General features: G+C 38.4%; 1 protein-coding gene across 1 annotated transcript in view; it reads right to left on the bottom strand.

Moving 5' to 3' along the window:
• Nucleotides 1–679: 679 nt before the first annotated feature.
• Nucleotides 680–27,719, bottom strand: part of LOC136871640 (ras-like protein) — an 82,464-nt gene continuing 55,424 nt past the window's right edge. Inside the window, exons 5-7 of the mRNA XM_067145119.2 lie at nucleotides 15,719–15,861; nucleotides 2,942–3,102; nucleotides 680–2,851 (exon numbers count right to left, since the gene is read on the bottom strand). Of these exons, the coding sequence (XP_067001220.1) occupies nucleotides 2,777–2,851; nucleotides 2,942–3,102; nucleotides 15,719–15,861 (379 nt within the window). The 3' untranslated portion in view covers nucleotides 680–2,776. The remainder of the gene's footprint in view (nucleotides 2,852–2,941; nucleotides 3,103–15,718; nucleotides 15,862–27,719) is intronic.

Below are 27,719 nucleotides of genomic sequence, written 5' to 3' on the forward strand. Positions count from 1 at the left end.
TAGCGTTAAAATTACGCGATTGTTTACTTCAGTTTTTATTTTTAAGAGTTAACAACTGCTATATCAGACACATTTTTTACGCATGCATGTATTATGAAAACATGTTCTCTTTCATTTCCATTTTTCTTTACGGAACAGCAGTTAATGGGTATTACTAATAGACTCCAACATTGCCTTCAAATGTCGACGAGAGAGCTCGCTAGTGGACATATCGAGGAAATGAAACCGAAGACGATCGATCGCATGCAATATAATCGCTGGGTGCATGAATATCTGCAACAGAAAAAAATCACACACGCTTAATCACTCATAATAACGAATGCATCAGTGATAGGGTTCTCGCTGTAGCCGAAGGATAATACACAATTTAATATAGGAATTTGAAGGGACAGACAAACACTGCCATTCTAATGGGGGTACTCGGTACATGTCGTACTCATCATAGCGGACTTGTACTGTACTTTGATGCATTGCAATTTGTAGCAGAATACGTTAAATTTAATTTTTATTTCACACTTTAATACTAACTATGACTCCACATGTTTTGTCACTCAAGTTTTCAGGTTCTTATGTAAATATTTCCTTGCAATCTGTCAAACGTTTCAAGGACAGCTTATGCTAAAAACAGTACCAAAATCATTATCGAAAGAGGGATTTCTACTGGCAAGAATTTGAGAGGTTAATTTAAAAAATAAATTTATTTAAATAATTGTATACTAGTACATAACATAGAATTGCATACTTAGACATATTAAACAAAACAAAACTTTCATAATTTATTTGAAAAATTAAGATATAGTTATTCCTTTCTCTTAAGACTTACCTGATGGTTACAAATATCTCATTCCAAAAATAAATCCATTTTTACGAGTGAAAAAGGTCTAATTGGTAAACATCCTGCAATAAACCAAGATGAAAGATGATTCCAATGACTTTAGTAATATAAAATCAGGATAACACATTCCCCAAAGTGAACAATGATTTTATATGTAAAAATTCAACATATACTGTTCTACAATATGAATGTCATATAAAGTTTCAGCCCAACATGGTTGATTTTATTTTCACATAAGAGTGGCACTGTGTACTTTTCCATGGTTATTCTTCAATGACAATACAGATGTTGACCTACACAAAAGGCCACAATAATGCATGTTTTATTCATTTCTGAGGTAATTTTGAGACAAGTCTGACTGTAAATATCAATACATTACATACAAGGTACAATATACCTAATCAAGTTCATTCCATAAAACATTTTTGTCAAAAGACAATTTTCCATATAATTTACAATAGTTGTACAACATTAAAGAAGGCATGCATGAAGAGGTTCTGCATAGTAAAGATATGTGAAAATTTGCAAATAATTTAAAATGTATCCCCTTTTCCAGAGACCAATCTTCAAATGTGAAAGAAATTAATCTTTCAGTTGGCTTTTAATCTAGTTTTGATAATATTTGTCGTAGCAGCTCTAGGATTCAAATGAGATCATGAATTGTGTGCCATTAGATAAATTGTGCAGTAAACAATTACAGAAGGAAAAAACACAAACTTATACACAGTAACAGAGTGAAGTATAGGTATGAGCACTAGAATACTTCATATGCAGATTTAACCTTTAAAAGTTTCTACAACAAAGTGAAGATAGGTTTCCTTAACTTCAATGAGGTCATGCTCAAATGCAAGACAAACCTCTAAATGCTTGAATGAAACCCAAAGTAGAAAACAAAGGGCCCATAAGTTCATGCACATATATTTCACATTCAGCACCAGAAGCTAAAACTTTCGGACTGCTCGACAAAAAAGAAAGGAGTCATGTCCTGTTAATTCCAATGCCATGAGTAGAAATGGAACACAGTCACAAACTGTCAATAGGCAGCCTTACTTTCACTAAAGAAATGTTTGTTCAAACAGTCACTTCTTAAAGGAAAAGCAAATAAAGCTGCTCACAAAGAATTCACCTCAGTTTCCCTTCACAATGCTTCACTGCATGGACGTAAGGGCCTTCAATCTCAATCTTCACAGAGAAATGTATATATACCTCTACAAGAAAAAACACTTGCTTTGACTAAAACTGATATGGCATAATAAAATTTGACAAAATAGTCTAGAATATTACATATTAACAACTTTCATTAAAAATGTAAATTAATTCTGAGTGGAAATATTTAGACGTTTCCTTTTCTCAGAATTTGCAGTCAGATTCCAATCCGACATTACACAATATACCTTTGAAATATTCAACAACTTATTTTTTAAATGCTGACCTGTGCGTACAGTTTGTTAACAGCTGTCATATGGAACCCTGTCCTGCCTTGATGGAAGTGATTAAATATATTTAAAAATAACATCTGTTTCTTGTTGTTTCCAACAAATATCAGTCCCAAAAACATATCAAGGCTCACAGAAAACATTTAAATGTTTTAACCACTTCAGATGTTAATAGCCAGTCTTTCTATTGTGCTTGTCATAGGAAAAAATACTCCTGTACTCTTGCCATTGCCTCTCCTAACTGGAATTGTGTTACAAATGGAATGTAAGTATTCTTACAGTACAAATTCCATCCTTTGGCTCCAACAGTACAAAATAAAACAAACACAGTTTTACTGGCTTTCTTCCCTCTCATTTCAAATGTGTGCAAATAGTGTTTTTACCACATTTAACCTTTTTGGCAATGCATTCACCACAGCATAACTTGGTGAATATTCCAACAAATTATTTCCTGACGACTCCTTATCACTGTCCCACATCCTAACAAAGTTTTTTTAAATAATGATTATAAAAGGCAACACTGCTTCCGCCTATAGCTTATTCGAACCCTCTTCCGCTTGTCTTTCCCACGATGTTCCTTCTGTAACACAAATTTAAGCAAAAAATATGTTATGTTAATATATATATATGTTATATATAAAGATGAAAGAAAGACCATAGTTACACTTACATCTTTTCTGATCTCTCGCACCAACGTATAGAAGGCATCATCCACACCCAAACGGGTTTTAGCTGAGGTTTCTACGAAGGGAATCATATACTGCTTAGCTACTTCCTGTGCTTGACTCATATCCACAGCCCTTGTGGGAAGATCACACTTGTTGCCCACCACTAAAACCAAATAAACATAAATAGTTCAGACAAAAAATAACACTTTAAAGACATACAAGACATGAATAGGGCATTCCTTGATATTGTATGAAACTTACTGTTTCACCTAGGAGCAAACTAGAAAATTTTCCTGACCTATGCGAATCACTATACAATAGTTGGGGTTATGAAAATGTTAATCATGCAGTAAGAATATAGCATTCACATTTTTATTAATAACTAGTTTGACATGGAAAGGAATCTTACTTCATTTCAGAACAGAAGTTCAAAATTAAGATACAGAGAATAAAATAAATCACCAATGAGGAGGTGCAAAGAAAACATGGAAGTTTCTTTTTTGCAAGTGGATTAATGTTACACTAACAAGCAGAGGTTGGCAACAATAGTGGGTATGAGAAAGAGCTAGGACTGGGAAAGTAACCGTCATGGTTTCAACTAAGATTCAGATGTGATGGTGTAAAAATGAGAAACCATGAAAAACCATCTATAGGGCTGCCGGCGATGGGATTGAAACTGACCATCTCCCAAGTCTAAACCTACAGCTACACAATCCGTACTGCGTAGCCAATTCGCTCAGCAAAATATAGGCCTAAGTGAAGATCAAGCTCTTTGGGGGCTGAGAAGGAATGGGTCTGATGAGATTTTTTTTTTTTTTACAACCTGTTTAACATCGCACCAACACAGATAGGTCATACCAAAGAGGGGATAGGAGTGGGAAGGAAGCGACTACATTCAGGGCTGCCAGCAGTGGGGTTCAAACCCTCTATGTCCCGAATGGAATCTGATAGCTAGGTGATCCAAACCGCACAACCACTTGCTTCGTCTGATGTGGAGAGAGCTATGCCATTTCAAGATGGCAGTGTATGAAGATGTAGAGATAGTCCTTGTCCTTTTGTATTTTATTTCTATTGCTCCTTCTTCCTACACCGACCTGCCATTGTGTTCATTCAGTTATACATTCCTTTTCATGTTAATATCTCCCTTTATATGGCTTGGTGTTTCTCTTTATATGACTTAGAAATTCAAACAAACTTTGCAACACATTAGATGAAAAGTGAACAGGAATATTCATCGTTTCAAGATAGGAGACCACTGCAAGAATATGTCTAGAGCAGGGCCATCCAGCAATTGCGCTCCAAGAGTGCGCCCGCGCTCGGGGAGCACTGGGCAGTCAGACTAGCGCTCCTTCCCCTACCACCACTACAGTGTGGCAGCGAGGAGACCTGAGACAGACGGACGATGTTCGGACCGCGCCGACTAGATACGTATGTACAGTCGTGCGGCCGATGGCTTTTGTGGGTTTGTTGTCATCAAACTGATCGGGCTGTTTTGCCATAACAAATATACCGCATATACAAATCAAAAAGTATTCCGATGTATGGAATATGCAGAAAACGAAATCAAGTGTTAAGTAAAGAATAGTGTGATTTATTCAAAACTGAAATTTGAACATCTCTGAGAGGAAAATTCAACAAAATTTTTACCAATATGAACAGATAGTACAGACCTTGAGTGACTTTTGCTCAGTCGTTTTTACGAGCTTTCAGTTTTGGAGCAAACAATCTTCTCCAAATTGGGTACAATATTTCTGGACACAGATATTCTTAAACAATTGCACAAGTTTCTATCGCTCATCGCTGCACGATGTTTACTTTTGGTAAACTTAAGAACCGAAAAGAAACGATCACAAATGTGCATTGAGCCGAACATTGACAGGACTTTACATGCATGTTTATACAAAAGAGGGTATTCTTCTTGCGGAAAGCCGCTGAAAAATTCTTCTAAACTTCGTGACATTAGAAAGCGGTCTTTAAGACGAACATTTCACTGCCGTTCAATCAAGTCCAATTGAAATAGCTGTGGAACACTGTCTGCACTAAGAGAAAATGGTTGAACAAATACATCTAACACCGCTTGGAGTTCTGATAATTCTGAAAATTTCTTTTCAAACTCTTCTTGTAATTGGCAAATTACCTGCAAGTGCTCATCAAAGTCGACATCATCTTTCACTATTTCAAGCAATGGAAAATGTCCTGTGTTCCTTGCACGCAACTGGTTTTCTCACAAAATCAATTTTCTTTTGAACGCTTGAATTGTTTTCCACCTAATCGCAGATATTGTGCTTTTCGCCCTGAAGCGATGTGTTCAAAGTATTCAGATGGGCAGTAATGTCATTTAAAAATGCCAAGTCCGCCACCCACTTAGGATCACACAAAAGAACTTCGTCCGCCCTTTCATGTCACAAAAGGTATCTATTGCGTTCCACAAGCGAAAAACATGATGAAGCACTGCCTCGCTCAGCTATCTTATTTCTGCATAGTATGGGATATTCGGTTACTCCGCTTCAATGTCATCCAAGAACTCTTTGAATTGACGGTGCGCGAGTCCATGGGAGCGAAGAAAATTTACCATTCGTACAACTGTTCCCATTACGTGTTTAATTAAACTTGGCGACTTTTGCACAGATTGCCTCCTGCTGTATCAAGCAATGGATCGCCGCCATTAGGGTACTACCGCTCTCAGCCATTTTAAATTTTACATAGCAGGGGAACCCCGTGTGTAGACCACGTAACACAGGAGCTTCATCCGTCGTTACGCTCGGCAACCGCTCCCATTTTAATCCCATTGATTCAAAAACATCCTCCACAGCTTGGAAAATATCGAAACCAGTAGCAAGTGTCTTTGTGAGCTACCAAGTCTAGGAAATTCTCGGTGACCCGAAGATCGTCATCCACCCCTCGAATGAAAATAATGAGCTGAGCTGTGTCCGCAATGTTGGTTGATTCGCTGAGGGTGATGGTAAAGGATACAAAATTTGCTGCCTTCTCCATTAATTGTTGTTCCATATCAACGGCCATATCGTCTGTTCTGCGAGCAACAGTTTGAGGAGAAAGAGAGATTTTTTTCAATTTTCTCAACCAGCTCCATAGGACAAATACATGCCGCCACGTCCATTACGCACTCCTTGATTATATTCCCTTCCGTGAAGGGAGCAACAGTTTGAGGAGAAAGAGATTTTTTTTCAATTTTTTCAACTAGCTCCGTAGGACAAATACATGCTGCCATGTCCATTACGCACTCCTTGATTACATTCCCTTCCGTGAAGGGTTTTCCAGCTTTGGCGATTCGCAGCAATCATATGTAGCTTGCTCCACCGACCTCACTTTCCTCTATCACCTGTCAGACAAAAAAAATACGGCAAGTTACAATTTTAGTGTTCTTCAGATAATTCAATCATTTCTTCATTCCTGTTGGTAAACAAGCATTTTCAAATTACGATGTGCATTCAAGTTTTAAGGCCTCCGATTTTTTTTCTCCAGACTGGAAAGAAATAGAAACATGTGCATTGTTTTAAAATGAGCCCGCGTTCATTGTCAAAACGTCACAGAGATGGCAGCACTATACGACAGATGGAATTTTAGCGCCAGCCGCGAGAATGAGAACTGTTTTAGATACTTAAAATGGCGACGTTTTCCTTACTTGAACAGCGTGCAATCATTCGTTTTTTGAATTTGCGTGGTGTGACACCAATTGAAATTCATCGACAGTTGAAGGAGACATGTGGTGATGGAGTTATGGAAGTGTCGAAGGTGCGTTCGTGGGTGCGACAGTTTAATGAAGGCAGAACATCGTGTGACAACAAGCCGAAACAACCTCGGGCTCGCACAAGCTGGTCTGACGACATGATCGAGAAAGTGGAGAGAATTGTTTTGGGGGATCGCCGAATGACTGTTGAACAGATTGCCTCCAGTGTTGGCATTTCCGTGGGTTCTGTGCACACAATCCTGCATGACGACCTGAAAATGCGAAAAGTGTCATCCAGGTGGGTGCTACGAATGCCGACGGATGTTACGCAAACGTTTCTTCGTGAAAACAACTTTGAAGTGATTCCTCATGCTCCCTACTCACCTGACCTGGCTCCTAGTGACTTTTGGCTTTTTCCAACAATGAAAGACATTCTCCGTGGCCGCACATTCACCAGCCATGCTGCTATTGCCTCAGCGATTTTCCAGTGGTCAAAACAGACTCCTAAAGAAGCCTTCGCCTCTGCCATGGAATCATGGCGTCGACGTTGTGAAAAATGTGTACGTCTGCAGGGCGATTACGTCGAGAAGTAACGCCAGTTTCATTGTTTTCGGGTGAGTAGTTAGTTAGAAAAAAATCAGAGGCCTTAGAACTTGAATGCACCTCGTAAAACAACAATACCTACAGAATAGTACTGCTTGAAATTTTCTTTCAATTATTCTAACTTTGATTGGCGACTGGCGTCTGTCAAATCACCGTAATCATCCCTGTGGTTGGCACTGTAGTGCCGTTCCAAATTGTGTTTTTTTAAACACATTAAATCTTGGCGGCACACTAAACATTTGGCATGCCATTTATAACCTGCACAGAAGAGTTAAATTTCCCATTCTGCTTTAAAAGCTGCTGCTTCACCACTCTTTTTTGTTTTTTTGTATGATGTTCAGTCATGACAACTGCAAAACAGATTTAGTTGCACACTGTCAACAAAGCGCATTGGACTAGACTAGCGACTGAGGGATCAGTTGCTTGCTCAGCTAGCCAAGCTTCTCCCGCCACTACCGAAACCACCTTCTCCCAAAGTGCTCGGGGAGCGCTGTTTGGATGGCCCTGGTCTAGAGTTACATAAGACTTCAATACTGCAAACAGAAAATGGAGCCATTGAGGCATCAACAAAAAATTAATTGGCAAAAAGTTAAATATTTAACGTTAAAAATTTCATTCTTTGGGTTCCGTATTGAATCAAGATTCACAATAAACAAAGCAAATAATAAGATCCACCTTTTCAATACTATATATTACGTGAAAGTTTCTTACATTTCTGTTAAATCATCACATATATGAACTTTTGGTACTGGTTTTGACAAAACTATATGTCATCAACAGCCTAGGATAAATTATACAAAGACAATAAAATACATTAATCGTGACCCTTATAATAATATCATAATAGTAAAATTAGAAATATACATATTAAAACTAAAGTAATATTTACATGTATAAGCTGATAGGCATTAATACAATAGTGGTTGATTTTTATAAGGTATTAATGTAGCTTATACATGTAAATATTACTTTAGTTTTAATATGTATATTTCTAATTTTACTATTATGATATTATTATAAGGGTCACGATTAATGTATTTTATTGTCTTTGTATAATTTATCCTAGGCTGATGATATATAGTTTTGTTGAAACCGGTACCAAAAGTTCATACACGTGATGATTTAACAGAAATGTAAAACATTTTCACGTAATATATAGTATTGAAAAGGTAGATCTTATTATTTCCTTTGTTTATTGAAAAAGTTAAATGTCTATCAAGAAGACTTGGGGGACTCTAGAATCAAAAGGATTGAATGTGGGAAGCTGAAGTTAAAACACACAAATATAACATGGTTGAGACATCAGTATATTTCATAATGACAATGTAGTTCATGATAGTGAAACATGCATGCAAAACATTTAAACATAAATCAAGATGGATAAGGAAACAAAGAGAGAGGAAGAGCAACTTACCAATAAAGTCACACCAGGATGAACAGAGACTTGCAGAATTTAATTAATTAAATATTAAGACACTGGCTAAGGTAAGAGTTGTACATGATGATATCCTTTAATTCATAAACATAAAACACACAATTTTACATCACTGAAAAGCTTCTAAAATCTCCTTTGCCCATTATGACAAAAGAAGGGGTTGCAACAGACATACATGAAATAAACACACTGTTACCAAGAATGTTAAATCTTAAAAACAATAATGTAGAATGTCAGTAAAGAAGCATGCAATTCGTGTAGATACAATTTAGGTAATAGCATAACACATCTATAAAATAGAACTTTTCCGTTCATGTTGAAAACTTGGACAATAACACAAAAGATCGTTACATTCATCATCATCATCATCATCATCATTATATGTATTAAGTTTTGCAAATTGGTTTGTCCCTACAAAGAGTCCTCCAAGTGGATCCTGAGCTGTCCTTTCAGTCTCTTCATAGTTCTTCAGGCATGTATTAGCAAAGAATATCTTCACGCGAATGTGTTCCTTTGCCTTTCATGAGTGCCATGACAACCCCCTCCTTTAGATCTGCTTGATGAGCTGTTGTTCCTTGCTAACTCAATATACAGTAGCATACAGTATCTTCATTGGTCACCTTTTGTGTCCAGCATATTTTCTCCAAACTGTGACAGCACCACATTTCAAAGACTTCTAATTTCTTAACGCTGCCTGTTCAGAGTCCAGATCTTTTCAGTATAATGCACCTGGCCATATGCAGGTCTCTACACCACCAAACAAGCACAAAATTGGCTAATACCTGACATACTCGAGAAATGTTATTGACAAATTCATGAAGATGAGTATCCTCAAGTTTTCCACATGAGTGGCAATAGAGTCAAGAGACACCCTACAGTGTATAAAGCTGGAAAACAGCCACAATTAGAATAAAATGAACAAGCCACTTGAATTAGATTGTAAGCACTCATAACAGAAGAAAGAAGAGCACCAAATATATAAGTACATTAGAAAAAGAATCAAAACAGGTAAACTAGATCAAGGGAAATAAAGCTAAATGCAACAAAATTAAACTCAAGCAAGGAGATAATGTTTACAAAGTTTAAGGTAATGAAAGTGTATAACAACTGGTTTAACATGGCATGTAGATTCCAGACATACTGCCCATCAATAAATGTGCATCGAATTTTTGTTCATAAATAGAACATAGAAATGTCTCGCTCCTTGACTGAATGGTCAGTGTACTGGCCTTCAGTTTAGAGAACCCCATATTTGAGGATTTTAAATGCATATTGTTTACCAGTAATTCCTCTGGCTCAGGGATTGGATATTTGCATTCATCTTAACACACTTCTCTTCATCAACATACAGGACAACACACCACCACACAAACATGCAATAGTGAATAAATCCCACCACAGAGGGTTGGTGGTGTCAGGAAGGGCATCTGGCCATAAAGTTGGACTGAATTCACCTTTAAGTGCTGACCCCACTAAATATGGAAAAGTCCAGGAAGAAGAAGAAATGAATGCAGAAATGAAAAGCAACTAACATGATGGAAGTTACCATCTCTTACCACAAGGGTATGGGATATAATCAACAACAACTAAAGAAGTACAAGACGGGGGATCTAGCATGAAACAAACACGCGCAGAGGGGAAGGTACTTGCTTCCCCGCCTGTCCGCACGCCTCCCTGGCTCGACCCTGAAGATGCACTAGAGAGGGGAATGAGGGGAAGAACCACCCAACTTGCTAACACGACTGATACACATTCGGTTTTCACACTAGAGGTCCGTCAACATTCTTCTCCCCACTGTGGCCTTGAGTTACTGTGCATCTCTCTGTTTGCTTCTTGCTATATCACCCAACCAGTACATGGAGATACAAATGAGCCAAAGAATGAAGATGGTGGTGTGGTGATGATTCCCTATGTAAGATGTATTAACATCAAAATATTGTATGTATGTCCAGTCTTCAGCCCTAAGGCTGGTTGGATCCTCAACAGCTCTGCCATCAGCTGTCATAGATGGCCTAGGCATCACTGAAAAGGCGTACTAGGGAAATGAGGAGTGAGGTAGTTTCCCGTTGCTTTCCTCACCGAACCAGAAGTTGCTATTACATATCAGTCTGCCAAGCCCACTGAAATGCAGCAGGGACTGGCTGCACAAGGAATGGCGTTACTACCATCGCTCATACCTCAGTCACTTTCATATTGTCAAAACCAAGGATAAGACAGAGACAGATCAATGAAAGTAACAAAATTGCTCTAGCCCATACCAGAAGACATAGTGTACTGTAAACACTAGGTCCTGCCAGCAAAGGCATCATGTTTTCATAAATACTATGATGGGAAGAAGCAAAGGACTGGATAGACAGAGGTTATGGTCTTAATTGAAAATAGACCCATGGTATTTGCCTAATGTGAAAATGGAAGTAATGAAAAACCATCTTCAGGGCTGCTGATGGTGGAATTTGAACCCACCAACTTTAAAACAGCTACACAACCCGTACTCTGTAGCCACCGCAGTCAGCTGATGGAAAAAAACTAAATGCAAGTATAATATACATAAATGTATTTGTGCCATTTATTTGTTACTACACTAGTGTCCAAAAGTTAAGCATAAGTTACCAGTAAGCAGGGCAACAGGAAATAGACCGCACACTGCACAACATATGCACCTACCAACCTTACCTGTTTGCTCTGTATAGGAAAGGAGTGTTCCCTGCTTTGACTAGCAGCGTAATCGCAAGGTAAACACAGCCGGTGCCTGCGCCCCATATTCCCTCAGTCATGTTTGGCCTGTTATAGTGTGCAGAGTGTAGCCTCGTAGTGAACATGACAACATAATGGCACAATGACGCCATTTGGACCCCGTTTTGCAGGGTAGAATACTTGGCCGCCTAGAAGCACGCCAGACACAGACCGAAGACGCCGTATCCTTAAATGTGCCACAAAGCGTCATTTCCAGGCTTCGGAAATGACGCTTTGTCATTATGTCAATATTATGATGTTAATACATCTTGCGTAGGGAATCGTCATCACACCACCATCTTCATTCTTTGGCTCATTTGTATCCCCATGTACTGGTTGGGAGATATAGCAAGAAGCAAACAGAGAGATGCACAGTAACTCAAGGCCACAGTTACCAAGGGTAACAACCCCCCAGCAGGACTGATATCTGACCTTAAACGTCCGACAAAATCGGAGTTCATCTGCAAGACAATTGTCGGTGGAGCTTGCAGCCGTTTCCCGGCAAACTGTGTACCGGAGGCTCAGTACAGCAGGGCTGTTTTTCCGACGTCCAGCGGTGTGCGTCCCGCTCACTCCAGCTCTCCAGTTTACTGTGGAGCCATCAACATCGAAACTGGACCATGAATGAATGGAGGCATGAGCTCAACACAGATTAACCTCGCTTCAGTTTGCAGAATGATTCCCGTCGCACATTAATCTGGAGAGAACTGGGTAGCCGATACAACCACAGGAACATCGTGGAACGGGACCAGTATGGTGGTGGTGGCATCATGGTGTGAGTCGGCATCATGTTGAATGGCCGTACGGACCTGCACATCTTCATGGGTGGTCCGAGGAACACTGTTAACGCTCGGAGATACAAGGATGAGGTACTGAGACCACATGTTCGACTCTTCAGTGGTGTGGTTGGTCCAGACTTCCTCTTAATGGACGATAATACCCGACCGTACTGCGCTGCTCTGGTGAAGGAATTTCTGGCTGGGGAAGACATTCGTTGCATGGACTGGCCAGCGAAGTCTGCGGATCTGAATCCTATAGAACATGCCTGGAATGCATTGGGGAGGTGAACTGCATCCCGTCAGCCTCCACCAAGGACGCTACAAGACGTTCGCATGGCCCTTTCGGAGGAGTGGGATCGACTGGCACACAAGCTCTTGGACCATCTGACAGAGAGCATGCCACGTCGCTGCGAAACGTGTGGCCGTTAGGGTTAACTATACACCCTATTAACAGCATATGTTGTGGAAGACATTGCCAAGTTTTGTTAGTTGTTGTCAAAGGTGTTCCTTAGCTATCAGAACCTTTCTGAAACTGTTTTTTTTTTTTTTTTTCTGGACAAGTTGCGTGACATATGGTGTGTGAGTCAGCTTCCGTTTGTTCAGTAATCCGTCTGACATGCTTATCAAGCGGTATGGCTTCGTTTAGTGATTATACTTAACTTTTGGACACTAGTGTACATAGGGTATAATAGGGAAGCACGCTTGTGGAACATACTGTAGGATACATGTGAGTGTTCCTGCTCCAAACTTCTGGCGATACCATTTACAGATCATTCTGGAAATAAATTCAAACACTGCGGACTGTTGTGTAAAACTAGATTTAAATATCATTGGTTGGAGAAGGACATGGTTTAAACATCCTACATGCTCATTAGTTGTTAAAATTTGCTGATGTGTTTGTTTCTGCCACATGGGTACACGTTCCTTCCCAGGGATGGGGCGAAGTGTAGCATCACTTACTTGAGTCTGATGTAGATTGGATGTAGGTACAGTGTAGCTCCGCTCCACTGGGAGGCTTCCTGATTCATTAGCGTAAGCTTCCTTCTTTAATGTAATGTTGTAATGTTGATCTCATTCTTTTGGATGCAGGATTTTTCAGTTTTTTCCTTTTTTCTTTGGATTTAAAAATTTTACCTTGAAATGTGGCTGTTCTTTTCTGGCTCCATTTATTCGTTCCCTATACAAAGCAAGCCCGATTTAAAGTGTATTAACTTATTTCTACTTAGTAAATTTCATTGCTGCTTGACCGTTTAGAATGGGACTGCAAAATACAACAAAAAGCAAAAACAACCCTGTACCACACCTACTTCATACTGATTCCCACATATGGTTTAGAGGCATGTATTCTACTAAACAATGACTACAGCGAATTCAGGCAACAGAAATGAGATTCATTAGAACTATGAATCAAACTACTTCAAAGGACAAAATCAGAAATGAAGTAAACAGGAGGTCCCTATTACCAGTGAAATAAGTGTAGCTTCAGTGGTATGGGCACATTATGAGAATGAACAGCAAGAAACCTGCCAAAAAATACTTTGAACTTACTGTCCAAGGAAAAAGACCAAAGGGAAGGCCAACGAAAGGCAGAATAGACACAGCAAAATAAGATGTGGAGGAGAGAGGACTCAAATGGCAAGATGTCCTGGAACAGGAGATGTATGCAGACAGGAAGAGATGGCAAGCGCTTGTACACCTCACCCAGGAAACCGGAGTTGCATGATGATGATGATAACGACAGCAGGTAGGATAATGAATCAGTGACCTCCATTTCTATCTATTGTTCCACCACTTTTTCCTGAACGCTTTGGGCCCACCTGTGACTTTGGTCCACTGCTTCTTCCACTTTCTGTATCCACCTCTTCCTTGATCTAACTTGACTCTAGGTCTTCTACCTACCACCTCCCACTCCATTCTTCTGGAGTTTTTGTTTTTTTCCATCCTTTTCACATGACCAAACTAATTCCTCCTGGATCTCTCTACTTTATCCAGTAACGTCTCTGTACCAAATCTAGCACTTATCTCCTCATTCCTTAAACAATCTTTCCATGTCTTTCGTAACACATTTCTTAGGAACTTCACTTCCATTCCTTGAAGTTTGCTTCCCTCCCTAAATGCTGTAATCCTTATTTCCACTCCATACGCGACGATGGGCAAAAAATAGGTCTTGTATAAAGCTTCTTTACATCTCTTGATACCGTGTCATTCCAATAGCAGGTTTCTCGTATTCAGATAAAACTTTCCTGGTAATTGTATTCTGTTGGACTTAAGATGCTATCATAACAAAACGCGTATATTTTAGGTTTCAAAGGTAGGCCTATATGTTATATCTATGACTGTCACTCTTACCACAATCGATGTCAAAACTCTTTGTCAGTGATGTGTACAGTAGAATTACTGTACAAAAACTACAGGAAAAAAGAGTTAATTGTTGAGATAACTAAAAGTACATCTCAAAATAAGCTATGTCACTCCCCAAGCCATCGATACAGAAGCTAGGAAACATTCATTTACAGCAAAATACAAATCTATGGATGAAAGAAGTAGAAGAAAGCTTTTTTTATACAGTAATTTGGTATTCATTTACATATGAAGCAGTGATGCTGTTATATGAGATTCTGTTCAGATCTGTAAGGAATGGAAACTTCCCATCACACAATTTGCAAGTAATCTCAATTATGGCTTTGATGAAGGGAAAATTCAAGTTTCAGCAAGGCCTCAAACTCAGTAGCATTTTTGACATATGTATGGCATTAATTTTTGGAAATGAGACATAGATCTGATAGTGCATTGGCACTGCTGGTGGCTTCAGGTAGCCTATGCAGTGGCCTCCACGGTATGCACTGGCCTTGCGTCTTGGGAGGTGTGCTAAGTCCCAACTGATGAGCCCAACTTAGCACACGAGGGCGAAACGCAGGCAACCAAGAAAGAGTTAGCTGGAAAATTTATGTCCAATAACGGACCATTATATTGGTATTCTGTTAATATATGCAAGAAAAATAATTATCATGAAAATAAAACAAAAAAATGTAAAACATCCACCTTCAAAAGATAAAATGAGAGCACAAAGGAATCATTAAAGACAATCCTAAATGTAATGAATGAAATTCCAGAATCAATACTGAAATATGATCTTAGAACCCAGCTATAGAAGTTGAAAAGAAATGTGAAGTTGAATCCATTAAAGGGTTACAATTATTACTGGTATAATAGGTCATTTGATTTGGGAAATGCCCAATTTTAATCATGTTAATAAAAGACAAGAACAATTGATTAAGGTAATCTGAATGCTTTTGATTGTCAGGGAAGAAGTCTCCAAAGAGGGACTTTATGTTCAAACTATGGTATGATGTCAAAATATTTATGAAAAACATCTTTCTATTCTGTCTATGTTTCTATCAAACCATTACTCAGGTCAAGTTGTTCTTCCTTTCAATGCTGCTTCTGTGATGGATGAAACAAATAATACTTTTTTAACTGATAAAATTATGGCATAAGACACAGATTATGATAAATGTGAGAGAGGTTTCAGGATACTTACAAACCATGGGAACCTCCTCAGCATCCTTGACCCTCTTGATTTGTTCTCGATACATACTGATGTCCTCAAAAGACTTTGCATTATTAACTGCAAACACTAGAAGGAATCCTTCTCCTGTCCTCATGTACTGATCCCTCATTGCACTGAAAACAAAATTATTTATCATAGCATTCTTTTAATGAAGTAGGTAGTATATTTTCAAATGTGTGTAATTATATAAAAAGCAACTTAATTTTGCATGTCCTCATTGGTTGTTTGCAATATATATACTTTTTTTTTTTTTGCAAGAATACTGTAATGTTCAATATTTTTTAGGTCTGTCTCTCCATTTCTCATTGATAAGGAGATTAGTGTTAAGAGAAAGGAAACAAGACTTTATCATGTCATCAAACTTATGCCTTGCATTCAAAACAGATACTGTATAATAAGTACAGTATTACCCCTCTTTTACACTTTTCAAGGGACCCAAGGTGTAAATGGGAGGAAGGTATAAATCATGGGAAAAACTTATATTTGTAAAAATGCTCTGGAAAAGAAGGTAAATGTTACACAAATGCATATTATTTAGAGTATTTCTTTTTGCTTTTTTTTACAAGTTGCTTTACGTCATACTGACACAGATGGGTTTTATGGCAATAAGTAGAGTATTTTAATCTTAATCTTATTACTTACCTCAAATAAATGTCCAATGTAAATTAACTGTTGATACTACACTGCCTTTGTAATTCTGCTCATCCACTGGCCAGCAGAAGGGTATTGGTAGGTAGTCAAAATAGTGTGTAATATATTCTTTTAATCTGGTTATCTTTCTTAGAACAGCTACAGCATATGCAGTCAACTTTCTTTTTCTGGGTGGAACATTATTATTAATTACTACTATTGTACCTATTTACAACATTAACACGCATTTATTCCAGATGGAAAACTACACAATCACTGTTTCCTTCTGAAATATTCCAGAATCTCCCTGTTTAAACTTCTTATTTCTAATGTTCTCTATTTGTTTTTGAAGTTCATTTTGGTCATGAAAATTATTTTCATCCCCCTCTACAGATGACATATCCACATAAAATGTCCACTGCTGCGCTTGCATCATCTGCACTGGTAGGCATGATTTATATTCTCATCTTCTTATTCTTCGTCACTGGTGGGAGACTCGCCTGCTGTTTGTTCCACAACCAACTCTTCCATACTTCATTCCTCAACAGTACAGTATCATCCACCTCAAAAAGAAATCTTCAGTAGTGCAGTTTTGACTGCAACATTCACCATACAAAGGAAGCAGGCCTTCTTCTTCCTCCTTCTCCTCCACTGGCAGCTGAGAGTCGGGATGATTTTTGAAGAGTCCTGCTTTCAAGAAAAATTCTGAGATGATAGCCCACCAAGACTTTGCAAAGAAGTGATGCGCATCCAAGATTGAAATTTCTTATGATGGATCCTTTCCAGCACCCATAAGGAATAAAATTTGCTGCAACAGACTCTTCCTATAAAGTGATTTAAAGGCCTGTATAACCCCTAAATCAATAGGCTGCAACTTGCTTGTGCAGTTACTGGGCAGAAATTCTAACTGCACGTTCTTCAAATAAACATCCACGTGATGTGCAGGATGACAGTCGATGAAAAAAGGTTTTGTGCATCCATTTTTGCGTCCAGAGCAGCAACTGCTGTCGAAAAAGATCTGAGGTCATCCAAACTTCATGGTTGTCATCATAGGTAATTGATGATCGCACATGCTTGAAGCAACAGGGATTTTTAAATTTCCCTATCACCAAGGGGTGGAGCTTCTCAGAGCCATCAGCACTGGCTTCCAACACCATAGAGAACCTCATTTTATTGGGATTCCCACCATGGCATTCATCCCCTTTGAATGCCAAAGACTTGCTAGGTAACATACTGAAAAACAGTCCAGTTTTGTCTAGGTTAAAAAAGTTCCTGCATTCATATTTCTTGGTCAGCTCCTACAATCTTCTATTGATCTGTTCTTCCACAGTTTCATCACTAACAGCAATTGATACCCCATAAACAATTTTATAGGTTATGTTATTACCTTTTCCTAAATCAGCTGATCCAGCCATTGGATGCACTGAAGTTTTCAATGCCTAGAATGTTCACCACTATACAGGCATTTTCCCTCATGAACACACCATCAACTGGAATGCCTGGGGCTCTTGAAGTTTCAAATCAACTCCAGTGCAATTTAGTGTTCCACAGAATAAAGCAACTTTTCCCAAGATTCATAACTTCTCTTCCATTGTGAAAGTATTCCTTTTCTTCTTTTTTCCTCATTATTACCCAGAAAAGTAAACAACAATGAAGCAATAACAAAGATGGATTATGAACATAAAAAGCGACAAGAAGATTGTGGCAAATGACTTTAGCCACTCAACTCAAATAACAAAAAACAAAAAAAAAGTGACAAATAACCAAATAAAATGTGACAAATCAGCAACAACAACTGTAAAAATTGCAATAACATAACCAAGCGTAAAAAAAAAAACCACAAAATAATAAACTCGGGCAAGCTGAATGTTGAATCACTTAACTTCACGACTGTACACCAACGCAGCTTCTCAAAGAATGAACGTGTGCGGATTAAGTATCATCGCATCATAGCCACGAGGGAAAGCTGAAGTTCCGTACTAAGAGACTATGGTGGTTTGATTTGATCATCACGTCATGGTTACTCGAAGCATTTTAGGTTATTTGTAACACCATTTTGTTTAATAGTATTTTTTTTTTTTTACAGGTATGTTATAGTGTTGTAGGTGTTATAATTAGTGTTCGACAAACTGAAAAGCATTCAGGTTACATTAACTGAATCAACACTGGAAAGTATGGCTTCATTTTTAACAATTTTTTTTTCAAAATTTAGCAGAGAAAAACAGAGGTGGTACCACTTCATCTTAATCAATGGATCTCGTTATGCTATATCAATATCCGGCCTCGATCTGTGTGGTGTTAGTTGCACATTATAAGTGTGAACCATGAGTTGAGCAAGGCTCATTCACAGCTAAAGAAAGGCTTAGTGTTAGTGAAGATTCAGATAACATCAGAAACCTCACAGCAAAAAAAAAAAGATGTTGGAGAAAGTTGTATTTGTGACTGGCAAACAATAAAATGTGACTTCAAAATTCAAATAGTAATTTGCTGGGTATTTTATGGCCAAAAAGCAAAGCATCCGATCCTTGAGGAAAAAAAGACTGTGTGATTATGTAATATAAATAAGAGACAATACAGATAAGCAGACACAAGTGAAATGTGCTAATCGAAAGCTTTAGCTACAGCCAAGGAACTAGGCATCATGGGCTTCAGAGCTAGCCAGGACTGGCAAGTCTGCAGCTCCATGTGAAGGTTATGATGCATATTTTAAAACAAATTTATATTTTACTAGCTGATATACCCATGTTTCGCTACGGGATTCTCAGAAAGACTGACTGTGGTTTTTATAACTGAAGTCAACATAGGTCATTACAAAAACGTCACTAGGAATGTAGTGATTAAAAGCAATGTTATCATATTAAATACTTGATAAAATAACTGCACATTTTCTCCCTTTTAACAAACAGTATTATGATGCCAATCTAACAGTCCAACGTTCCAGAGCAGGAATGACCACGCCGCAGACAGCCGTGACAACTCCTCCGCCATTATTCTGTTAAATATGCACACTGCTTATTTCAATCAGTACCTCAGAGTCGGGACTGGATAGCTTGAACGCTATGATGAACCAGTGTGCTACGTACCAGTAGTATCAGAGAATTTTTGAACCAGAGGAATGGCATACTAAAGAAGAAAGTTATCTATCTCCCCAGGTACTTCCTGCCAATATTCAGGCAGGCTGTTACACTCGGTACGACCGGGCGAATTGGCTGTGTGGTTAGGGGCGCGAAGCTGTGAGTTTGCATCCGGGAGATAGTGGATTCGAACCCCACTGTCGGCAGCCCTGAAGATGGTATTTTGTGGTTTCCCATTTTCACACCAGGCAAATGCTGGGGCTGTATTTTAATTGTTGATAATACTGGGACACCCTCTCTCCTGGGGTCATAAATATGGAGGGCCCAACCCAGGGTTATGGGTGAAGACCTCAATGGCGTCTGCGGTAGAGAAGGTGGACTTCGGTACGGCGGAGAGGGCAGAAGGGGCAACCCTGTACTCAGGGGATTAAAACGAGTACAATATACATCCAGAAGAAGGTCAACAGCTTCAACGGCGGATGAGGAATATAATTCCCAACGGCGAAGAAGGTGGAAGAACTATCTTTGAAACACACGCAGTGTCTGTTCTCCAGGTTAGGGGCGGCTGCAAAAAGCATCTGTTCTCCAGGTTAGGGGCAGCCTAAAATAAACTCTGGGGCTTACAACTTCAGTTTTAACACTCATCCTCTCAATTATTTTCAACTTAAGGCATGATGGAAACACTTTCGGTAAAGATTACTCCAGGGGGCAGCCGGAAACGGAAATCCCCCATCGCCATGAGCGATGCAATCAGGCCGTCGGATTCTGGAGAGCCTGAAACATCATGTGGGGAAGAGTCGGAGCTACCCAGAACCTCATCACAGAAGGTACGACCCAAGCAAAAACACCTGCTTGGAACGTTGAATATCAATACCCTCCTAAAAACGGGAAAACTAAAGTAGCTAATAAAAGTTATAGAAGAACGGAACATTTGCATAATGGCATTACAAGAAACCAGATACCTTGATGAAAACCCAATGGATTCAGAAAGTTACAGAATCTACAAAGGAAAACCTGCTATAAAGAACAACTCCAACGTAACAATTCTTGGAACAGCCTTTGTAGTAAAAAAGAACATAATTGAATCCGTAATTGATTTTGCTTCACTATCAGAGAGGATCTCACTCCTCTCTTTCAAGTCGGGAAATAAGGTGTATACGATTATCAATGCGCACGCACCAATAAATGAAGATAAGAAAAACCCAGAAAAGGTGGAAGATTTCTGGGAAATGCTCGAAGATGCAACTTCAAAAATCCCTCCACATCACACAAAGATCTTGCTTAGTGACTTCAATGCTCGGGTGGGCAGGGAAAAAAAGTACAGAAAAATTGTAGGAGACTACCCGGCACATAAACGAACAAATAGGAATGGTGAAAGACTCATTGCCTTCTGTAGACAATTCAGCCTCAAATTAATGTCCACATACTTCAAAGCACTCCCAAAGAAGAAGAAAACATGGGTTTCCCCTAATGCAATGCTGGGGGAATTTCAGATAGACCATGTGGCAATAACAGCCAGAAATCGAAAAGAAATTCTTAATGTAAAAGTGGCAACATTGATTCAGACCATTATCTCTCGGAAATCAAAACAAGATTCCTACCGAACAGAATCAAGCCAAAAGCTAACAAGAAACCCAGAATCAATACAGAAATACTAAAGCAGAACAAAGAAAAGTACATCAAGAATCTGTCAAACCTAGACATGAATAACTGGGAAGAAATGGAAGTATCCTTGATCAAAGCATCTGAAGGTTTGGGGAACCCTCCACGAAAACGTAAGCACAGGTGGTGGACTGTAAAATGTGATGAAGCACTTGAAAAAAGATTAAAATCCTGGAAGAGGTGGAATTCCAACAAGACAGAGGAAAAGTGGAAAGAGTTCAGGAATCAGCCAAAATCATACAAGGTGAAAAGAGAAAATATGACAGAGATAGGGTGGTAAAGGCAGAAGAAGAATTTAAAAAGAACAACACCAAAATTTTTTACAGAATATTCAAAGAGGAACTACAAGGTTATCAACCACCAAGTCTCTGCTTCCAGCGAACAGACGGCAGCATTGCTACCAATAACAAAGAAAACTGCCAACTCCTAGCAGACTATTTCAAAGAGCTGCTAAACTGTGAAGAACCTCTGGACAGACTAGAGACCCAGCAACCAATCCATGAGAACCCAGATTCTAAACCTCCAAATCTAGACGAAATCAAACAGGTAATCAAAGAGCTTAAGGATATCAAAGCGCCAGGTGAAGATGACATAGTGGCAGAAACGTGGAAGATTGGAAAACTGGGAAGATCCCTGCAGACTGGAAATGTGCGCTTATACATCCGCTTCACAAGAAAGGTAACCGAATAGACCCGAACAACTACAGAGGGATCTCTTTACTGTCAATTGCTTATAAGATATTCTCTAAAGTTCTACTAAACAGAGTTCAGGAACAGACTGACCACCTCATTGGAGAATACCAAGCTGGTTTCCGAAAAGGAAGGTCGTGCGCAGAACAAATTTTCAACCTCAAAAGTATACTGCAAACAAGAGCAATAAGGAGTCAGAACATCGTAGTCATCTTTATCGATTTCACAAAAGCATATGACTCAACAGACAGACAAACCTTATTTAATGTCCTAGAGGAGTTTGGAATTGACTAGAGAACTCATTAAACAAACCCTGACGGATACCATCTCGAAAGTCAAGTTCCTCAGAGATATATCTGACTCGTTCGAAATCAAGACAGGGGTCAGACAAGGAGATGGACTGTCCCCGATCCTCTTCAACCTAGTTTTGGAGAAAATAATGAAAACTTGGGAAGAAGCTCTGAAATCGGAAGGGATAAGAGGAATACACCTTGGAAGAGAAGGCCAGAACTTGGAAATTAAATGTCTAGCTTTTGCCGATGACCTCGCCGTCTTAGCTAAAAATCGAGAAGCCGCTATAAATATGATAGAGAAACTGCACGAAATCGCCGGAAAAGCAGGTCTTAAAGTTTCTTACGGAAAGACGGAGTATATGGAGTATAGGCACCGAAATGAGAAGTACATGGAGATAAAGTATGGGAAGATTAAAAGGGCAGAGAAGTTCAGATACCTGGGAGAATGGATCCAACCCAATGGGCTAGACAAAGAGGCTATCAAAGGAAGAATCAGAAAATTAGAATTGGCCTACAAATTAACCCAGAGTATGTACAACAAACGGGCAATATCCTACATGGCCAAAATCCGACACTATCATTCAATAATCAAACCAGAAGGATTGTATGCCTCAGAATGTCTTATTTTGAATAAAAAAGGGGAGCTACAAGAACTGGAAAAGAAAGGAAGATCCTAAGGAAGATTCTGGGACCCCAGAAAACTGCTGATGGAACCTGGAAAAAAAGGAAAAACGAGGATCTTTATAAATATACGGAAAAGATCTCACACACCATGAGGAAGCGAAGGTTGAACTTCTATGGACATCTAGTAAGAATGGATGAAAGCAGAGTGACCAAAAAGATCTTTAAGTACATTGTAGGATTGAAGGCCACCACTAAGTGGGTAGAAGAGGTCAAAAGAGATGCAGAAGAAGTTGGAATTACACTAGAGGTGATCAATAAAAGGAAAGAGTTTAGAAACATAATCAACAAAATCAAATTTTTTGAGGACAAACCACCTAAAAAGAAGCCCAACCGGATAATCTCTGAGGAGGAGAGAAAAATACGAAGCGAGAGAATGAAAAGGTTCTGGGAAGAGAAGAGAAGAAAGGCCAACAAGCCGTAAGTTCTATGTGGTCCACAGCTCGCCAAATTCAGAAGAAGAAGAAAAGACTAGTTCCTTATTCTCCGACTTTATATACCGATTTTCATTAAATTCTGTTTGCCTATTTTCTCGTGACTCGGCGCTGATTTAGACTTAGTAACAAAAATCCAAATTCATAAATATCTCTGTGATCATAGCCGGTACAGTAACAATGTATAAGACATAAATGTTCGGAAATTTAATACTGTATAACTTTATGCAGTATTTATTGATACAACCAGTAATAAATATTTTATAATTAAATTGCAGGCCTTCTCCTAAACTACCATTTCACTCAGCGTGAAAATTTTTTATTTATGGCCTAGATTATAGCGACTTATTCTCCAAATTTGCATAACAATTTTCATTAATATAGGACCACTAATAACATAAATATTTTAGAATTAAATTGCAGGCCTTCTCTTAAACTACCATTTTTTTCAGTGTGAATACAATTATTTATAGCCTAGATTGTAACAACTTATCCCTGACTTTGCATACCGATTTTCATTAAATCCTCTTCAGCCATTTTCTCGTGATGCGTTTACATACATACATACATAAATTACAGAAAATAAAAAAGTGCATTTCCTTGTTACTGTGGATACGACTGATACAGAAATACCATCCTTTTTAAATTCTGAGCAATGTACAGACAAAACTCTTATTATATATATATATATTTAGTCTGGAGTACATTGTAATGTAGGATTAATTTCTTGTAAATAAAACACAAATTAAAGCCAATTTTCTTTTTTAGGAAACTGTTCTCTCCTAAAATTAGGATGTGCAGATTTGATGGTGTGTAGTATTCATGTATATAAGGTATATTACACTCACTTCCACCTCTTGAACTCTCCCTCTGTTTTGGGGATTTCATCCATCCCAGCTATTACATATGCTAGTCTTTAGTAGTGTAATCACACACTGCTCTCTTCTTTTTCTCTCAAAAGAAATAATGACTACATATTTCTTATTTGTGTAAGTAATTTACAGTTTGTTATTTTTCTTGCTTGGCCAGTTTACTCTTCCAACTTTGTCCTTAACTGGCTTGTATATTTCACATAATTAGCTTAGGATTTTCTAAATAGCCAACTGCAGTATTCCCACACCTCATCTCAGCAGTTCTCATCTTAACGTCATTCTGGCTGTATGTGCAAACACACAAAAAATATTTTGCATCACCTTTGTACATCTTATCAGCAGTATCCAATGTTGAATGGTTGTTATGTCAATAGAGTTGTTCCTTAAATAAGCAGTAAATGTAGACAAACCAGCCCATAGTCCCATTTATAACAACCAAAAGGTAAAATAACAGGAAGCATATAACCTGAGGTCATACTGGGCGCCTGATAATCCTACTGTTTTGTTCCTTTAAACAACTATTACTAACACCATATCTAATTTCAAGAAAGCATTCTTGTCCTCTTATGATGACTGTAGGTTATGGCAAAAGGATGAAGGCCAAAGTATGATTGAAACTGCAGTCTCTCTTCATAATGAAGTGCTATCAACCAACGCCATCAGGTTTAACGATCCCAATCTTAATTTTTTTTTTACAACCAACTTGGTTAATGTCGCACTAACACATCAAAGGTTTTCGGCGACAGAAGGATGGGAAAGGGCTTGGATTGGGAAGGTAGCAGCCATGGCCTTAAGTAAGATAAAACCTGGTGAAAATGGAAAACCCTCTTTAGAGCTGCCGACAATGGGATTCGAACCCACTATCTCCCAAATGCAAGCTCACAGCTACGTGACCCTAACCGCACGGCCAACTCGCACTCTTCACTTTCGATGGCTTTGGCAAGTCCCACTTAGTGGTGGTGGAGGTTAATAGTATTTTAATAAAAAATACAAGTTAATAATCCCCCAACACTAATCATAAGCGAAAGATGAAAAGGTTCAACCCTTTGAAGAATGAAGGTATTAGCAAAAGAAAAAGGATCTTGGAAGATAATCAGTTTCAAACATGGTATACAGTGAATGCAACATCTCATTGAAGTTATGGGATGGAATTAAATGACGTCAATGTCCACCTCTTCTAGTCATTTAGTGCAACTTGAAAGATCCTCAAGCACTGGGACATAATCCACCGCCCTTTGTAAAACTATATCTGTTGTCATAATTTTTATTTTGCCTTGTCCAACTCCTGCCAGGTCGAGGTGTTGAGGGCACTTCTTCACCGTTGCCTCTCCTTCCACCACTCCTCTTCAGTAATTGTATTCGAGTCCAGTCTTCTTTTTCTTATACTGTTCTTGACAGAGTCCATCCATCTTGCTCCGGGTCTCCCTCATGCCCTCTTTCATTCTATCTTAGCCTCCAACACTTGTTTTGGTATCCTTTCTTCCTGCATCCTCATAACATGTCCAAATCATCTTAATTTATTCTTAACCATATATTTTTTTTTTGATAGTGGCCTTAATTAAGGTACAGCCTGGTGTGAAAATGGGAAACCACGGAAAACCATCTTCAGGGCTGCCAACAGTGGGATTCGAACCCACTATCTCCCGGATGCAAGCTCACAGCCGTGCGCCTCTCACCGCAGGGCCAACTCGCCCGGTCTTCTCCATATTATCACTCAGTTTTTCTACCCCTGTCTCTTTTCTGACCTCAACATTTTTTTACTCTGTCTCTCGTCTTCCCTACCATACTTCTCAGGAACTTTATCTTACCGGCCTGCATTTTACTCTTATTTCTTGCTGTCAAAGTCCAAGTCTCTGATACATATGTCATATAGGGGTACAGAACATCTTGCACATTATCTCTTTACATTTCATTGGAACTTCTCTGTTCCACACCACGTTCCTTACATTCTGGAAGAACGTACTTCCCGCTTGTACCTTTCTGCTGATCTTATCCAACCTTGCATCTTGCATTATTTCACTTCCCAAATATTTGAAGTATTCAACAAGTATTTCCCTGACACTAATGGTTCCTTTTCTTTCCAATCTTGTCATCACCTCTGTTTTGCTCTTCTCCATACTCATTTTCATACCATATTTCTCAATATTGTCATTTAAAGCCTCTAGTTGGATTTGCCCTTCTGTATTGTTGACTCCCCAGATCACTATTTAATCTGCAAACAACAATATTTTCATACCCCCTCCATATCTTGTACTTGTTTCCTTTAGAATTTAATCCATAACCATTTATAAACATAAGTGGAGACAATACATTTCCCTGTCTTAGTCCAGTTTGATTTCTAAACCAATCTGTTCAATCAATCACTACTGATCTGCATTTAAGGCAGTCGCCCAGGTGGCAAATTCCCTATCTGTTGTTTTCCTAGCCTTTTCTTAAATGATTGCAAAGAAATTGGAAATTTACTGAACATCTCCCTTGGTAAGTTATTCCAATCCCTAACTCCCCTTCCTATAAACAAATATTTGCCCCAATTTGTCCTCTTGAATTCCAACTTCATCTTCATATTGTGATCTTTCCTACTTTTAAAGACACCACCTAAACTTATTCGTCTACTGATGTCCTCCCACGCCATCTCCCCACTGATAGCTCGGAACATACCACTTATTGTAAGTGACTAATCTCATGTTTTAATCCGTAATGAAATGTGTTATTTGTAATAACAAAGTTTTTATTCTAATCAACCTGTTCAATAGATTATAATGTTGTCACATTTAAAATATCTTCATTAATTGACAAGTTATTTGTGGTACATGTTTCGCTCCTCTACAGAGCATCATCAGCCAGATCTGAATCTCGAAGAATGGTTATGTTTGTAAACAATGACTCCAGAACTATTGAAACATATTTTTACAAACTTAAATCTACTCTATTAGAATATCATAAAATACATAAACCTTGATCATGCCTTAATAACATGGGCTTAGTAGGAGATATACAATAAAATTGTGGTAGAATGAGTTATTCTAAAATACTTACACAAGTAGCATGTTTTACATCTTTGGAATAGGTGAAATTCAATCTTAAGAAATAAATTTGAAAGTTTCTTTGTAATGAGATTTGGTAAAAAAGTTTTATATCCGTTAAGGATAAGAGTCTATAAAGATTCAAAGTTCTCTTCGATTTTGATAATTGAACTTGTGACAGGATCAACCAAATCTGAATCTCGAAGAATGGTTACGTTTGTAAACAATGACTCAAGAACTATTAAACCATTATTTCATAAATTCAAACTTAATTTACTAGAGTATCATAAAATCAAAATCTTTGGTGACATGCCTTAATAACTTGGGTTTAGTAGGAGAGATACATTAAAATTGGATGGTGTTATGCATCACTTGACCAAGCGCCAAAAGTAGATTTTGAGATATTGACACAAACGCAAAATCCTTTGTATTAATTCACATTTTCTGTTAAATGTGAGGTATTCTATACCAAAATGAAGACAGAAACATAAATTTTCTTCTTAATGTATAAAATTTAGGGATATTTGAAGTATATTGTCGTAATCTGAGATAATGGCGCTTGGTCACTTGATGCTTTATTGCGGTTACCTTAGTTTTTTGTTTAGCATCACTT

Source organism: Anabrus simplex, chromosome 4, assembly GCF_040414725.1.
Source record: "Anabrus simplex isolate iqAnaSimp1 chromosome 4, ASM4041472v1, whole genome shotgun sequence".
In the NCBI taxonomy this organism is placed as follows: domain Eukaryota; kingdom Metazoa; phylum Arthropoda; class Insecta; order Orthoptera; family Tettigoniidae; genus Anabrus; species Anabrus simplex.